This window comes from Rhamphochromis sp. 'chilingali', assembly GCF_963969265.1.
Source record: "Rhamphochromis sp. 'chilingali' genome assembly, chromosome: 6".
Classification (NCBI taxonomy): Eukaryota; Metazoa; Chordata; class Actinopteri; order Cichliformes; family Cichlidae; genus Rhamphochromis; species Rhamphochromis sp. 'chilingali'.
Window position 1 is genome coordinate 14,880,412 of NC_137933.1, and position 15,744 is coordinate 14,896,155.

At 39.9% G+C, this 15,744-nt stretch overlaps 2 protein-coding genes across 4 annotated transcripts; one reads left to right on the plus strand and one right to left on the minus strand.

The window, feature by feature from the left end:
- Positions 1–4,865: 4,865 nt before the first annotated feature.
- On the plus strand, positions 4,866–8,541 carry hdc (histidine decarboxylase; the record flags this gene model as incomplete). The annotated part of the gene is made up of 12 exons (XM_080884739.1): positions 4,866–4,893; positions 5,003–5,175; positions 5,286–5,399; positions 5,477–5,599; positions 5,695–5,832; positions 5,905–6,048; positions 6,562–6,628; positions 6,735–6,897; positions 7,027–7,117; positions 7,194–7,292; positions 7,393–7,494; positions 7,757–8,541. 12 exons carry the CDS (start codon positions 4,866–4,868, stop codon positions 8,537–8,539), a joined length of 2,025 nt encoding a protein of 674 aa, XP_080740865.1. The 3' UTR covers positions 8,540–8,541.
- A 94-nt stretch (positions 8,542–8,635) lies between these two features.
- Positions 8,636–15,358, minus strand: LOC308398223 (long-chain fatty acid transport protein 2-like). Of its 3 annotated transcripts, none has more exons than XM_080884740.1 (11): positions 15,297–15,358; positions 14,803–14,971; positions 14,291–14,500; positions 12,527–12,685; positions 12,189–12,313; positions 11,839–12,033; positions 10,666–10,756; positions 10,392–10,590; positions 9,464–9,561; positions 9,101–9,231; positions 8,641–9,010 (listed from the first exon to the last, which is right to left on the minus strand). In XM_080884740.1, exons 2-11 carry the CDS (start codon positions 14,921–14,923, stop codon positions 8,837–8,839), a joined length of 1,503 nt encoding a protein of 500 aa, XP_080740866.1. In that variant the 5' UTR covers positions 14,924–14,971; positions 15,297–15,358; the 3' UTR covers positions 8,641–8,836. The 3 variants fall into 3 exon arrangements, with proteins under 3 accessions (XP_080740868.1, XP_080740866.1, XP_080740867.1); XM_080884741.1 differs by having other exon boundaries at positions 14,803–14,974; positions 15,297–15,340; XM_080884742.1 differs by having other exon boundaries at positions 8,636–9,010; positions 14,803–15,303.
- Positions 15,359–15,744: the final 386 nt, after the last annotated feature.

Consider the following 15,744-nt stretch of genomic DNA (forward strand, 5'->3'; position numbering starts at 1 on the left):
ACAAAGTGTTGTGGAGTTAATAATGAGATTATGATGAGTTAACAATCTTTCTAAACAGCTCAAGCTTGGCTGAAACTGGTTCACAGATTAGAAGAATTGTTGGTGTTACAGGGGCTCAGTCAAAGTCCAGACCTCAACTTGATTGAAATACTCTGGAGGAACTTTAAGAGCCCGAAAATAAATATTTGTCCGCAAACATAAATGACCTGAAGCAATGCTGTAAAGAAAAATGGGTCAAAATTCCTGAGAGACCAATAAAGTCATACAGAAAATAGATATTCCTGCTAAAGGGGGCTCTGCAAGCTGCTGAATCATGGGGTCTAATGAGTTTTCACAAGGCTGCATAGAGACTCTACCTGCTCTTCAAATGGACAGCTGAGAGGAAAATGATGAGCTGTTGAAGTCAACACAAAGAAAGCTTGTTTCTAAGTTGGCTCTGACCTTCAGCTTCTTTTCTTTCTTCTACTGTGATGGGCTTCCCATACAAAGGAATATATTCACATCTATATACAGTATGTAATTCCCTTTTACATCAAGGACATTGTATATCATGTATTGTACTGTACTGTAGTAATGGTCAGTTTTGAAACTGAAAATGAATCTTTCTTTTTGAAAGCAGAGCGTACTTGTATTTTCTTAGGACTGCCCTATTAACAGTAGCTTACAGCCATGCCAGACTGGTCTGCAGTTAAACCAGTCTGATCTGTTGTACACACAATGGTTCAAATGGAACGGATAAGTGCTGCTTTTGTCACATTCATACCATGATTTAATAAATCACCTGTTAAGTTGTGAGTTTTACATTAAAGTGATTTTAAAAAAGTGAAACAAAACAATAAAAAAGCAAAGCTGTTATTAGATAAGTGACTTTCTGCATTACATTTTTTATTTGGTTCATTATTTTCTACCTCCAACATTCCTCCTATGCAAGGGGAACATGTTTAAACTGACACTTAGTTGCTTTTCCAATTTTTTTTTTAACCTTCAGTCACAGCCAGTCTCATCATTAGTCGTTAGTTTTTCCTCTCTGCTCTTCATGCTGTTGTTTTGCTTTTTTTGGTTTGCATTATCAAGCTCAAAGTTTTCTTTGTGACGGGCTTATGTTGCACAGCTATTTTCAGCTTATTTGAATAAAAGCAGCAGAATCAGACCAAATAAGAAGCACTCTCACTTTGATGTCACAAGGCAGCGATCAGGCTTCATTGCACAATAATGCTTAAACCCGCTTTCATCAGGCTCAGCCTCTCAAATTTAAAAGCACACAAGGAGCACAATAGTCACAGTGTACTATGCTCCATATCACATAACACTTATTTCTGTGTATAGTAACACACCCACTCCTGCCATTAGTCATTGCATGCTACCAGTTTTCCTACATAAAATCAAAACTCTTTGTTCTTGATCAAATTTAAATAACCAGTTTGGCTAGTTTAGAAGAATCGTTAACCTATGTGACAGTTTGGAGACCAGATGTCAGATGTAAATATATCTACATAAACTCTTTAACCATTTTAACAGTAATAAACGATACTTACAAAATTGTTAATAAATGGCTTATAAACTGTCCATGAACATTTCTTCGCAACTGAGGTTAAGAAACACTGTAATTCATCTAGTAACACCATATGGATCGTTTTTAAAAATGTATGTTTTAATAAACAGTTACTTAAAGATTGGGCAGATAGTGTTGCAGTGACGTAGATCACAAGGCAGCCAGTCCAGAGACCATGTTTCATGTCCTGTGTCACTCTCAGATTGGTTGAGCTCATGAAAAGATTATGATTTTGGTTAAACTAGACCCATTCTCAAAATTAACCCTGCAGACTGGAAAAGGTACGTACCTACAGTGTTGGGGAGTAACGGAATACATGTACCGCCGTTACGTATTTAAAATACAAAATATGAGTAACTGTATTCCGTTAGTTACCGTTTAAAAGGGTGGTATTTAGAATACAGTTACTTTGTTGAAATAAAGGGATTACGCGGCGGTCTTTTCCTGTTTCATATGTAAGGCTATGCCCTCTCTATTTTTTGTAATTCCACACAGGTGGAAACCCAAACAAAACAGCATTAAGAGGCTCAAATGCCCGTGTCTCAATCTCGAGTCTCATAATGACGTGAAGAAATATTTTTTAAAATGATTTAATATGAAGGCAATAGCAGAGTGTTACAGGCATAGCCCTAAAGAATGTAGCCTCATGGGCAGTGTAGTCCGTGCTGCAGGGAGAATGGACTGCCATACCCGTTATGTATCTATGAGCGAGGGAGGGAGAAAAAAGGTGAGTGGAAAAGTACGACTTGTCACTGAGCAGAAACGGGAGCTGGAAGCATGTAAATATAATAATAACCACTGCAGCCAAAAAAGAGTGTCTGACGAGCCCAGGTGTAAGTAAGCTGTTAAGACTCGAGTATACACTGTGTTCCTGTTTTCCTCCGAAACAATAAGTTCCGCTGGAGCAGCCTTTCAACGCCTCTCTCTGTCTCTCGCCAGCAAAGTTGACCAAGACAACAAAGTAAAGCTAGTTTTCGGCTACGAGCCCGACAGGGAAACCGACGTGTTAGCCAGAGGTCCCTTTACTACGGTTTGGAGCTGCGGACCTATTTTATATACGCGCGGAATAGTTTTCTATATGAGATCGCTGCAAAAAGTGCAGCCTCACCTAATGTCCACCCTACTGTTACTCATTTTATATTAAGATTTAAAAATCTAGTTGCTATTGAGTAGCCTTCAGTAATAGTAATGAATCACACAGGAACAGGACATTCATTAGTTGTAAAAAAGCATGATAATATATTAAGTAATCCAAAGTATTCAGAATACGTTACTCTCATTGAGTAACGTAACGGAATACGTTACAAAATACATTTTGGGCCATGTATTCTGTAATCTGTAGTGGAATACATTTCAAAAGTAACCTTCCCAACACTGCGTACCTACTAGTACCTACTTAAATGTGACCCCAAAGGCTCCGTGTTGTGCACAAGGAGCCATGATTTCATGTTGTTTACATCCAGTTCTGACTCCACCATCTGAATGTGGCAGGAGAAATCTACTCATCAGACCCGGCAACACTTTTCACATTTTCTGCTGTCTAGTTTTGGTGATCCAGTACAAACTGTAGCCTCAATGTCCTGTGCTTAGCTGACAGGAGTGGGTATCAGTGTGGTCTTCTGCTGCTGTAGCACATCTGCTTCAAGTTTTTGATGTGAAGAAACTTTTCCCAGAGAAGTGCTCCTCACTGGATATTTTCCTCTTTCAGACCATTTCTCTGTCAACCCTCACACAGTCATTTAAATCACTTTTCTTTCCCATTAGATGCTGTCATGCTAATGTCAAATGGAGTTGTTGCTGTGTGACTGGCTCATTAGATACTTGCATTCACAAGCAGACAGTTGTATGTAAGAATTAGGAAGATCCACCTCACCTTTGCCACTAAAAGTGTGTCACAGTACCTGCAGCAAAGAACAGCCTGTGTGTATCTCTGGAACCACGCTGAGAATGTGGAGAAGTTCAGTGATGAAGCCTTTTCTTGCTCTCAAACCAGGCACATTTGATTAGAAGCTTCCATGCGAAGTTGCTTGTTCGCAGCTTTAATGAAGGAAATGATAGAATAAACACTGATGCAAGTGCATTTATGGATTTCTTTAACTTTGTGTGGTTCTTTTCATCTTATGTGACAAAACTAATGACATTTTAAATGAAAGAATTATACTATTATTAGAGAGCAGTAAATGGTTAATGGTAAAGTTTAATCAAGTACAAGCGTGCACAGTGTGTTACAAAAAATAACTACAAATGAATTAAAATAAATGAAAGAGTAAAAAAATAAATCTTCCGTTGTTGCTTGCCAGTTATTCATTTTTGATTCATGAATTCATTGATTGATTAGATATGTTTACATATGTCTTAGATAAACATGTTATTAATTTCAGTGTGCTTGCTCTCTCTCGGTGACTTACCAATAATGCGTGCTTTGTAGGTTTGAATTGTGGCTCGATTGTCATCCAGCGACTGGTTTCCCCAGAGCACCACATGAGAGCTATCACATGCTGAGCACAATGCATAGTAAACAGTGCAGTGTGCGAACAGTCCAGGTGCTGCTCAGGCTTTTGTCAGGGTTTAAAAGGCTGCAATAAGCTAATGACATAAATGGTTTTCCCTCATCATCCCAGTACCTTTTACTGTGTTTACATTTATTGTTTGTTTATTTTTTTTTACTTTTATTACTTTGTGAAGAGTCATCATACATTGAAAATATCGCTCATCATGATCCATCATCATTCATAACCTGTTGGAGTAAGAAGAGGGGAGGAAATGAGACTGGAGGTTAATTGTATCGAATTGTGTTTCCCTAAAGATTAAGGGTCAGAGAGATGTCACCAAATATATAATTTACACACACGCACACAAAAAAAAAAAAAACAGAAACCTTGTGAGGGGGCCTGAACACCAGTTTGAAAATATAAGGGTCTCTGTATAATCTGATTTGACACATAAATTATTTTTCTGCATTACAGAGGGATTCAGGTGTAATGGTGAAAAAGAATTCTTCATAACTTTTATATAACCTATTACACTATTGATTATATTGTTCTAATCCTGTATCATTTCACGTGGATATGAAAAAAAATTAAATCTCCGGCTGCAAGAGGAAAGTAAATATTTAGTGCAAATGTGAAGCCAGTGATGGAAAAAATACATGAAAGACATTTGCCTTGTGGTTCAAATGCGTCACCAATTTGGGGCGTGTTCTTCACAACAGGATCTATATAGTGGTGTAATCTCTGCTCCCAAATACACAAAGCCTCACTGCAGTCACCTGTTACACACGACAAAGTAACTCGAAGAGGTCTCATCTCCGAAAATGCAAGCTGAGGAATACAATTGCAGAGGTAATCATGGACTCATTTTGGATGATGTTGATATTTAACTTCAAATGCCAACAAGCACATAATAAAGAAAATGAATATGAATAACTTGCAGTGATCTCTTATTGATCAGGTAAGGAGATGGTGGACTACATCACAAAGTACCTGGGCTCCATCAGGGAGAGGAGGGTCATTCCTGATGTGAAACCTGGCTACATGAGGCAGCTTCTTCCTGAGGCTGCACCTACGGAGCCGGAGGACTGGGAGAATATCTTCAATGACATTGAGAAGGTCATCATGCCAGGGGTAAGTGTCGCAGCAAAACCCAATTTAAATTCACCTTGCTTGTTCAGTTCACTGAAATGATCATGAAATACATTTATGGCAAGCGAGTGTTTTCCTATCTCTCTGCCCAGGTGGTTCACTGGCAGAGCCCTCACATGCACGCCTACTATCCCAGTCTGACTTCATGGCCCTCTATGCTCGGGGATATGCTGGCAGATGCAATCAACTGTGTTGGGTTCACTTGGGTACGCAATGACCAAAAAGACAATCAATCACATGCTACCATCTGCTTCAGTGATGTCTTATTTTCTTGTTTTTTCAGGCCTCAAGCCCAGCATGCACAGAGCTGGAAATGAATGTGATGGACTGGCTGTGTAAAGCACTAGAGCTCCCCTCTTTCTTTCGTCACTACCATCCTGACAGCAGAGGTGGAGGCATCCTGCAGGTGTGCAACATCCTAATCTGTTTGCTCTAGAGCCACGAAGTTTACAGTCTTTCGGGGCCTCATTGTGTTTCTGACCTACTTGGCTCTCTCGTCAGAGTACAGTCAGTGAGAGCACACTGGTTGCTCTGCTGGCAGCCAGGAAAGATAAAATCCTGCAGCTGCGGGCCGAGCTTGACCAGGACGTGGACGACTCCGTCATAAACTCAAGACTAGTGGCCTACGCTTCGGATCAGGTAAGCTGCACAGGAGCTTCCTATCAGCCTGATAAACTGAACCGTAAAACTGATCAGATGTTGCTTTTATAGGCTCATTCATCAGTTGAAAAGGCAGGACTGATCTCACTGGTGAAGATCAGGTTTCTGCCGACCGATGACGAGTTGTCTCTGAGAGGAGACACTTTGAAACAAGCCATACAAGAAGACAGGGCAAGAGGACTTGTCCCCTTCCTGGTATGTGTGTTTGAAACCTCAATGGGACATTTCTGCAGAGAATTTAAGAATCCCCATATTGTTTTGAATCTAGTAGCTTACCTAATATGTGCCACAATACCCATCACATTTTTAAAAGCATATACTAACACTGCAGTATATAAAAATCAGAATCGGCAGACTGTAGCATCAGCCAATCAGTGCCTTTGTTTGATTTTTCTGCTGCATGGCAAACACAGATGCATGCAGAAACTGTTTTACAATCTATTTTTTTGATGGTGCATTTAAAGAAAATCAAATGTCTGGAAGTTGAAGTTCAGCTTCATTTCTTTTAAAACTGAAAAGTTGTCCGAATAATTTCTTTTTAAACTTGGAAAAAAATATGAAAATAAGTAGCAAAACGTTGTACATCATTAATCGGGACACTTGTATATCATCTCATATCATGAGGAAACTGTGATTTTTAGCTTCAAAAGTACACAACAAACCCGTGTTGCATGTTGGATCTCATCTGACCCATTCTGTCATTTTCAGCTGTGTTCAACTCTGGGAACTACTGGAGCGTGTGCCTTCGATAAGCTATCGGAACTGGGACCAGTCTGTGTGTCTTTTAATTTTACTTCCAAATCATACTGCAGAGTCAGACTTATTTTTTTTCTTTGCATACATAAGATGAAGTTAGAAGTGAAATTGAAACCTTTTTGCAGGTGAGGAAGAGGGACTCTGGCTCCATGTTGATGCCGCGTATGCTGGCTCTGCCTACTTTTGTCCGGAGCTCCGCTGGTCAATGAAGGGCATTGAATTTGCACACTCTTTTGTTTTCAACCCTTCTAAGTGGATGATGGTCCATTTTGACTGCACAGCATTCTGGTGAGTAGAGACATTTAAGCCATACCTCAACTCTGTCTCTATAATATCTGCAAAATTACATCTGACAAAGTGCAAATTTAAACAGAAGAATGCTTTTAAGCTGGTGATTTAATTAACTGTTGATCTCAGGGTAAAGGATAAATACAAGCTCCAGCAGACCTTCAGTGTTGATCCTGTTTACCTCAGACATGAAAACTCACTGGCAGCCACTGACTTTATGGTTCGTCATCATTACTTATTCACCAGTTCAAAATGTTACAGTCTCATCTGAACACTACTTTTTTTCTTTGGTTCAGCACTGGCAAATACCTCTCAGTCGACGCTTCCGTGCTCTGAAGCTCTGGTTTGTTCTGCGCTCCTTTGGATTGAAAAACCTCCAGGCTCATATCAGACATGTAAGTGGCATTCTTCTAAAATAGATATCAATATTAGACTTCCATTATAGAAAGTGTATTTAATGTGAAGTTTTGTTTGTTTGCTTTGGGGTTTTTTTAGGGGATTGAGATGGCAAAACTCTTGGAGTCTCATATTAGGAGCAACACAGATTTTGAGGTTCCTGCTAAGAGGCACCTCGGCCTGGTGGTCTTCTGCCTGAAAGTATGCAACTTGTCCTTGTACCTGAATTGTGCAGTAAACTATAAATATGTTGACCTTATAGTTTTCACCAGAAAATCATTACTGACATGTGCTAAGAAGTCCCGATTACGCCTTGTTCAATGGTGGTTTGTTATATACCTGAATGTGGTCAGCTAGTTCCCAGATGAAATAGTAGGAAAAGGGTAAACACAGATGTCTTAGTAAGGGTTTTGTGGCTTTACACAAAGACTTATAAACATTTTATTGTATCTTCTTTTTGTTGGGAGGGAACACTTTGACCCAGGAGCTGCTGAGGAGACTGACCCGGTCAGGCACCATGTACCTCATTCCTGCGGATATTTATACCAAACGCATCATCCGGTTTACGGTGACCTCACAGTACACTACTGCCGATGACATCCTCAGGGACTGGGGCATTATCTGTAAAACAGCTTCCACTCTCCTGGCTGAGACACAGGCTTTGAATTATGCAGACCAGTCACAATCAGGGGAAGATGATGTAATAGGTGATGAAGAATACCAAGACCCGGTCTTAAACACCGGGTCTGATGAGAAAGAGGATGCTGTTGCCAGGCTGGAAAAAGCTCAAGTGGAGTTGTGGATTGACAAAGCTTGGAATCGGTCTAGAAGACCAATGCGATCTCTTAGCTGCAGCAGCGAGCCCCTGCCTTACACTTATATCAGGTCCCTGTGTGGCTATGATTTTGAAACGAGGCCTATAGTCGAAGATGCTGCTGGTGGCCTTCCTGTGCCTTCAACAACAGGAACTGGTGCAACAATAAATATTGAGGAGATGCCTTCAAATGATCTGGGAAAACAGGTCCTGAAAAAGCTGACAAAGTTCTACAGCGTTCCCAGCTTCTGTAACCAGTGGGTGCAGTGTGGTCGGCACCAGCTCTGCTGCCCTCTGAAGGTTTCTCCAGCAGCTCAAAAGCACTTACCCTCCACCTGCAGAAGAGTGAACTGTATGTCTTCCTCTGCCGTAACAAACACAGCCCCCCCTCCTACGCCACTGGAAACTTCCACTGCTCCTAAACTCCTCTGACGAGCCCAAAACCAGCACAAAGTGTACCTCACATCCACACAATAATTCACCTATTGATTGATAAGCAGTTTGCTTCAGCACACAGTCAACCAACACAGTCACCAAATAACAGTGTCTGCGATATGGGATTTACTCATATAAAAATCATTAAAAACAAGAAAGTATTTCAGACTAAACAGTTGAAATATAAAAAAATGAAATGCATGCCATTATATGTTTGTATATCCACAATGTAAAGATTAATGTAAACACTAATGTTTTTGAGACTGACAATAAAAAAATCAGCGCTGAACTCGTTTAAAGCCTGAGTCTTCCTTCTGCAATGCAGTTGAATAACTCCTGAGTCATGGGTATGTAGCCCTTATTGTCTTCCAGGTAAAACAGAGGATCCTTGATGAGAGCAGGGTTAAAACCTTCCTCTGCCAGCTTCACCTTCATCTGCTTAAAGGTGCTCGTCACTACCAATGCATCCTGCCAGAGAAAAATGAAATGGTTACGGGATTATTGCTAAGATGTATGCAGATATATCTTAATGTGATTAATTCTTTGAACTTTATTTACCTGTATGCGAACGAAGCGTGGTCTTGCGTAGCTGGGCAAGTAGTTTTTGACATGCTGATATAAAGCTTTGCCATCAAAGTCCATATTTTCTTTCAGTTTTAGCGCTGCCATTCCAATTCTTCCCTCATGTCCTATTCAGTGAAGGTCAAAGTAAAAAGAAGAAAAAATACCCTCAGAATCCAGACATTAATCCAAACATTCAGAGTTTTTCCTCAGTATGTCAGAAATATGCGATTAATCTCAGAAGTCCAAGAAAAAACTTCTGAATTCTGAGTTTTTTTCTTAGAATTCTGGAAAAAAAAGATGTTTGTAATATTTATGAGACATACATCACAATAATCTTGCTTTTAGTGTCATTATTACCTGGCACCTTCACACCATAGACATTAGCCTCTTCAACAAAGTCAACTGCGAGCAGGTGGTCAGCCACCTCCGTGGTTGCCACATTTTCTCCTTTCCACCTGTAACAGATATAATACAGAGTATTTGCAGAACTCAGCTGCAGTGTATCTTTTTTCAGCAGGGACACACAAAAGTAACAAACTTCCCTAAAACACTGAGATAATAGTTCATCAAAGATGTTTAGGTTTAACTATAAAGAATAAAATACTGAAAGCAATTAGATTAGACTCACCACAGTGTCCGTAATTCTGAAATTATATATGATATATCCTAAACTTGAGGGTTTTACTGTTTTTTCCATAGCTTAAATTCTATTTCAAGTGAAGAAGTAAACTTTCTGGCCTTATTTTACAACTATAACCCCAGATTGTAAGCAATCTGTTAAACATTCATCCAGCTGTTCCAGACAGAAGGACAACTGCTGCCTAAGCGCAAACCTGTATTGATCCCGTATGTGTCAGTAGTATTGGATCAGTTGAGATGCATTTTTTCTAAACACTGAGTCTCTGTGGCTTTTAAACCCCAAAACACGCTGCACCAAAAATTGGTCCACCCCACGGATCGGTTTCCCCAACACAAACAGAGTAATATAGTGTATGCTGTAAAGTGCCAGGAGGATTGCCAGGATTTATACATTTGCAGGGCAGTGGACACTCTTTCAATGATGACGATGTACACATCCTGGACGGGGAGGAACGCTGGTTTGAGTGCAGTCACTTGGATGAGTGACATAACATTTCTCCCACTGAAAACGCTACATCCAGATTAACAGAATCAACTTTTTGGGGGTCACACTAAGTTGTGCTTTTAAGACAAAAAACACTCTCTGGTACTCCTTGTCCTGACCTTTCACCCAGATTGTCAAATTCATTTATTATGTTTCACAGACCTGAAAGTGTCTCCAATGCGGTCTTGAAAGAAGAGAAATCCCTCGTCGTCAATCTTTAGAAGGTCGCCACTGTTAAAGTACATGTCGCCCTTCTCGAACACATCTCTTAGCTTCTTCTTGTCTGTCTGCTGCTTGTCCTTGGCATAGCCACTGAAGGGTGTTCTTTTTCCAATCTTTGCCACAAGCAGACCAGTTTCTCCTGCGAGTAAAAGTAACAGTATACGTTTAAATAGCAGCTTAAAAGGCAAGGCGGCACCTTAAGAGACAGGCTCACCTCTTGGGACTTCAACACAAAATCCTCTGGAGTCTCTGACTGGCTCCTCTTTTTCTGTGTCAAACCTTATGAGGGCATATTTGCATGCCATCTGAAACAGTTTACAGATACATTGAAGAGAATAAGCAGTTAGTCATATAAATCATGCCACATCTCCATATACAGAGGTCAAGTTAACCTCTGAAAAAAGGCTCACTGGCCTCACAGAGACTCACAGCCAATTGTCCACCAGTGGCACTAGTTTCAGCCATTATGCAAATGTACTCTTTATAAGGTTGTTGCATTCAGCTGAGACTGAAGTTACTTGAGTGAAAAAAAGGTTTCTCTAAAAAAGCTATGACTTAAGCCATGGTTCTTCTAAGCATGGCTTAGGTTTGCAAAATTCATCTGAACAAACCACAAGACCTTTGGGAAAATGAACTGTACACAGTGGCATATTTTGTGAAAAGCAAGCACAGCATAAAAACTGTGAAGCAGGATGGTGAAGAGGAGATGGTCTGGACTAGTTTTGCAGCCAAAGGACATGATCATCTTGCAGTCATTAAGTTGACCATGAACTCCTCCGTATACCAAAGTATTCTAGAGTCAAATGTGAGACCATCTGTCTGACAACTGAAGCAACTTGAAGTGACATTATAAAGAAAGGTGGACTAATGTTATCGTTTTATAATTATGTAACTTTAGAATTGAAAAAGGGTGTGCTTTTCTTTTTCACATCTATCCATCTTCACAACCTTGCGCCTCCATATTTATCCGATCTTTCCATACATACTCATCCCCTCGTACACTCCGCTCTTCTTCAGCTTCCCTTCGGTCTCTTCCACCTGCTCGCCTGACTACCATGGGACTCAGAGTCTTTAGTTATTCTGCCCCGAGACTTTGGAATGCACTTCCACCAGATCTCTGGACTACAAACTCTCTCATTAATTAGAAATCACGTCTCAAAACCCATCTATTCAGAATTGCATACCCTTGATTCCGTCTCGGTCTATTTTTACCTTGCTTACTTTTCATACTTTCATGCTGGCTTTTTTCCCCTCATTTACCTTATGTTTAAAGTTTATTTTGCAATATTTGTTGTATTGTTGCATTGTTGCTACTTTTTTGTGACCTTGAGGGTCTTAAAGGTGCCTATAAATATAATGTATTATTATTATTATTATTACATCTTACTTTGTAGAGAAAATGTTCTCTGCCAACAGCTCCAACTTTCCCACCATAGTTGATAAAGCCAACATTCCCTTCAGTTGCTCCGTAGCATTCACGGATACAAATGTTCCCAAATCGCTCCAGGAACTCAACCCAGGTGTCTTCCCTTATTCCGTTCCCTACGGCCAGTCGGACCTTATGATCCTTGTCATTGTCTCTCTAAAAGAAGGCCAAAGGAGAGGTGAGAACATAAACAATGACCATAAGAAACAATGCTCCTGACTGAAGCAGGTTGGTAGTAATCATTAAAACAGTTTGAGCTTCTAATGCATATCCCAATATTGTCATCACTATGACCTTAAATTTGTGTTTACCTTTGGTGTGTTGCAGAGGTAGCGCATAACCTCGCCTATGTACTGGATGACAGTCACATTGTACTTTCTACAGTCATTCCAAAAGTTGGAGGCAGAGAACTTGCTTCTCAAAACAACAGTGGTGCCTAAAAATGGAAAGATACAGAGTTCAGCAAATATGCCGCTTCATGCTAAGAGTTCAGTGTTGTAAACTCTGCAAGGCGAACTTTAGGACTTCAAAGTACAAACAATGGAAGCGGGTGTAGTTTGAGGTCATGTATATGTTGGTTTAACCTGCAATAAATTCAGTGGAAATCTTGATTTGTGGTTTTATTTTTAGGTAATGTTTCATGTATTACCTCTTTCTATAGTTCCACAAAGTCCCATAAGAAAAGCAGCACTGTGATACAGAGGGAGATTTATGTAGATGACATCATCTGAGCGCACACCAGCAAAGGTCAGGAGAAAACTTCCCCTCCAAACCCTCTTGTGTTTAAGCACAGCTGCTTTTGGAAGCCCTGTAAAAACAGATGTAGCACAGTTAGTCCTCATTCTCAGGTGTCCCACCAATTTAATACTGTGAACTGTGAAAACTCCTAAAATATAACACTGTGCAGACATGGGTCAATATTCTGCTTAGATAAATAGATTTTTTATTTGTAATATTTTTCATTATAGGATTATTTCATTAATTTCTTTTTATTTAGTTTGGGTTTTTGTTTTTGTACACTAACTGGTACCTTACACCAGCGGTCCCCAACCCTTTTTGCGCCACGTACGGACCGGTTTATGCCCGACAATATTTTCACGGACCGGCCTTTAAGTTGTCGCGGATAAATACAACAAAATAAAACTAGTACCGGTACCGAAAAAAAAAAGATTTATTCATAAAACACGTGAAAAGACCCAGGAAAACCGAGTTAACGATAAAAACGATAACAAAGTAACGCTGAAAACCGATAAAACCCCTGAAAACCATACATTTCACACCTGAGCCTCAACTCTCGCGGCCGGTGTTGTGCCAAAAAGTGATTTCCAATGTTTCTGTGTATTTTTTATGTGTAATATCTTTACGTATGTTCGTAAATAGACTTCGGTGAACAGGGTTTACAAAGGGGTTATATAGAGAATTAAAAAATTATCCGTTTTTCACGTATCTTTATAACTCTGTGTTACTTTATAACCAATCTGGCCCTTTATCCCCACTTAAATATTTTTACAGAACTATTGTAATATTTGCTACCATTTCTGCTGTGCTCTTGGCCAACTTACTCTTACAAAAGACATTTTTAATGTTAATGAGATTTTTTAACTGCATAAATAAAGGTTATATAAAAGTCACTGCCAAAAACTGATTGCGGCTTCTACCTTGTTACACGAATGTTGTTTGTGGCTCAAGATGACTTTATGTCATCCATAAGGGATGCATTTGACATATGTTTCACATATTATAGCCCAACAAGTTACTTATAGCAGTTTAAATACGAGCAATCAGTTTTTGGCAAATACCGGAAATCAGTTTTTGGCAGACAATCACTTTTTGACACAACACCGGTACCAAATGACTCACGGACCGGTAACGGTCCGAGGCCGGGGGTTGGGGACCGCTGCCTTACACCCGATACAAATAAAATATATTTTACCTTTTTGGATATACACGAATTTCACTTCTTATCTACACCGTATACCTATGTACAAGGAGTTTGGTTGTATCCTTACACGTTGGCTAAAATAATGCAAACATATTATTTACTCTTATAAATGAAGTAAGCTAACTAAAACAAGGAAAGTCAGACAGTTTCTTTCATGTGAGCGTCGCTTTGAGTTTAATTTCCAGCTGTCTCTCTTTTCTTTTTAAAATCCCAGACATCCCTCTTAACGGATCCATCCTACATCCCGCTCTGACGTCAATTAGGAGCGCGTGCACCTGGACCAAACCAAATGATGAAATAATGAGGGTTTTTTTATGGTGATAGGTTAATAATTTTCATGAAAAAAGCTAAATGACTATTGTGCTGTTTTCATGGGATCCTGTCAGTCATTAGAATCGTCATCACTTTTCTCCCCACTGCTCCTTCAATTACTCAACCTCTGCACGAGGCCAGATAAGCCCTCGAGGTTACCTGTGGTTCCTGATGTGTAGATGTACACCGCAGGACTCTTGATGTTAATGCTGGCCCTGAGCTGACGGGACAGGGGCTCGTCTGACTCCATCTGAATTTTGTCAGAGAGGCTTTCGATGCCGTCCACATGACAGTGCTCACGGAGGATAAACACAAGGATACCCTGCTGCTTCAAAGTGGGCAGCACCTCCTCTATTGCTCCTTGAAGGTCTGAGAGCCAGGGAGGTAAAAAGAAAAGAGGTGCTGATCAGTCATTACAGGGTTACATAAATGTGTGTTTAATAAACAGTCGATCTATTTGATGGTGAAATTAATAAGATATACCCATGCAACTTTAGTGCAGTCCAAACCTCCCAGATTAAAAAAAAATAGTCAGAGATACAAAAAGATCTTTTTAAATGAATTAGACAATATGATCACGTGATATTAAAAAACGAAAGATATGCGCACGTTTAAAGTTAATTTCATTAAAACAAACCCCAACAGCTTACTGCAGTATTTACGCAGCTTACCAGCGCCAGCGATCAGGACTTTGGCTTCACAGCAGGAGAAACAGTGCAGCAGGGATTTGGATCTTATGTTGACGTTGAGGAAGGACGCTGTGCATCCCAGCTTGGACAGTGCGAGCCACATCCATACAAACCACGGCTCGTTGCCCAAGAAGAGGGCTACCGTGTCCCCCTGCTTGAGGTGGGCATGCGTTAACAGAGCCCTGGCCACTTTGTTGCTTTCTCTGTCGGCTTGGCTGTACGTGTAGGAGCTTTCCTCGTAAAGTATGAACTTCTTATGCGGATGCTCCGCCACTTTGTCTAGAAAACGATCTAAAATACTGTAAAACTTTTTCTCAATTCTGCTCAAGCGTATACCGACATAAATGGAAATAAATGTGCAATATAAATCTTTCAAAAAATAAGGATTCCGAAAGTAAATTAGTATGGGTAAAACCGCCAACGCGGTGCACAAAATATATGCAAGCATTTCTTTAATCAAGAGGAATATGTCAGACCTGCTGCTGGATCCAAACGATCGACTTTCAGGAGCCTCCAGCACCTGTTGGATCATTTCCGTTTACTCCTCCTTAACTTTCTCTCCCCTTTTCCTCTTTTCTTTACTGGTGAGGAGTCATGGGAATTTGATGAAGTAGTAATCATTTAAAAACCGAGGAATTATATTTTTTAAACATAGGCCTATATATCGCCTGATTTTTTTTCTTTAATGTTATTCACCTGGTTACTCCTAACAACAAGTTCACATTAGGGCATTCAGGGGCCATTCTGAGGTATTGATAGCTTATGTCTCATATGACCCATAGTTACTTCAAACCAAGACTGGATTTTGTTACTACACTACACACGGCACACACTCGTAGACATTTATTTTAATTTTTTAACTGCCATAAATGTAAATTATGTCAGTTTGTTTAATTTATTGTGTTCATTTATGTTATTTATTTT

What these genes read in the sequence shown, in the direction of transcription:
- LOC308398223 (XM_080884742.1), bottom strand. Translation starts at nt 15,268, where the DNA reads ATGCTTGCATATATTTTGTGCACCGCGTTGGCGGTTTTACCCATACTA. An exon ending in ACCTCTGCAACACACCAAAG is followed by an intron (nt 12,034 to 12,188) that starts GTAAACACAAAT and finishes GCCTTCTTTTAG; the next exon opens with AGAGACAATGACAAGGATCA. An exon ending in CTATGGTGTGAAGGTGCCAG is followed by an intron (nt 9,232 to 9,463) that starts GTAATAATGACA and finishes TTCACTGAATAG; the next exon opens with GACATGAGGGAAGAATTGGA.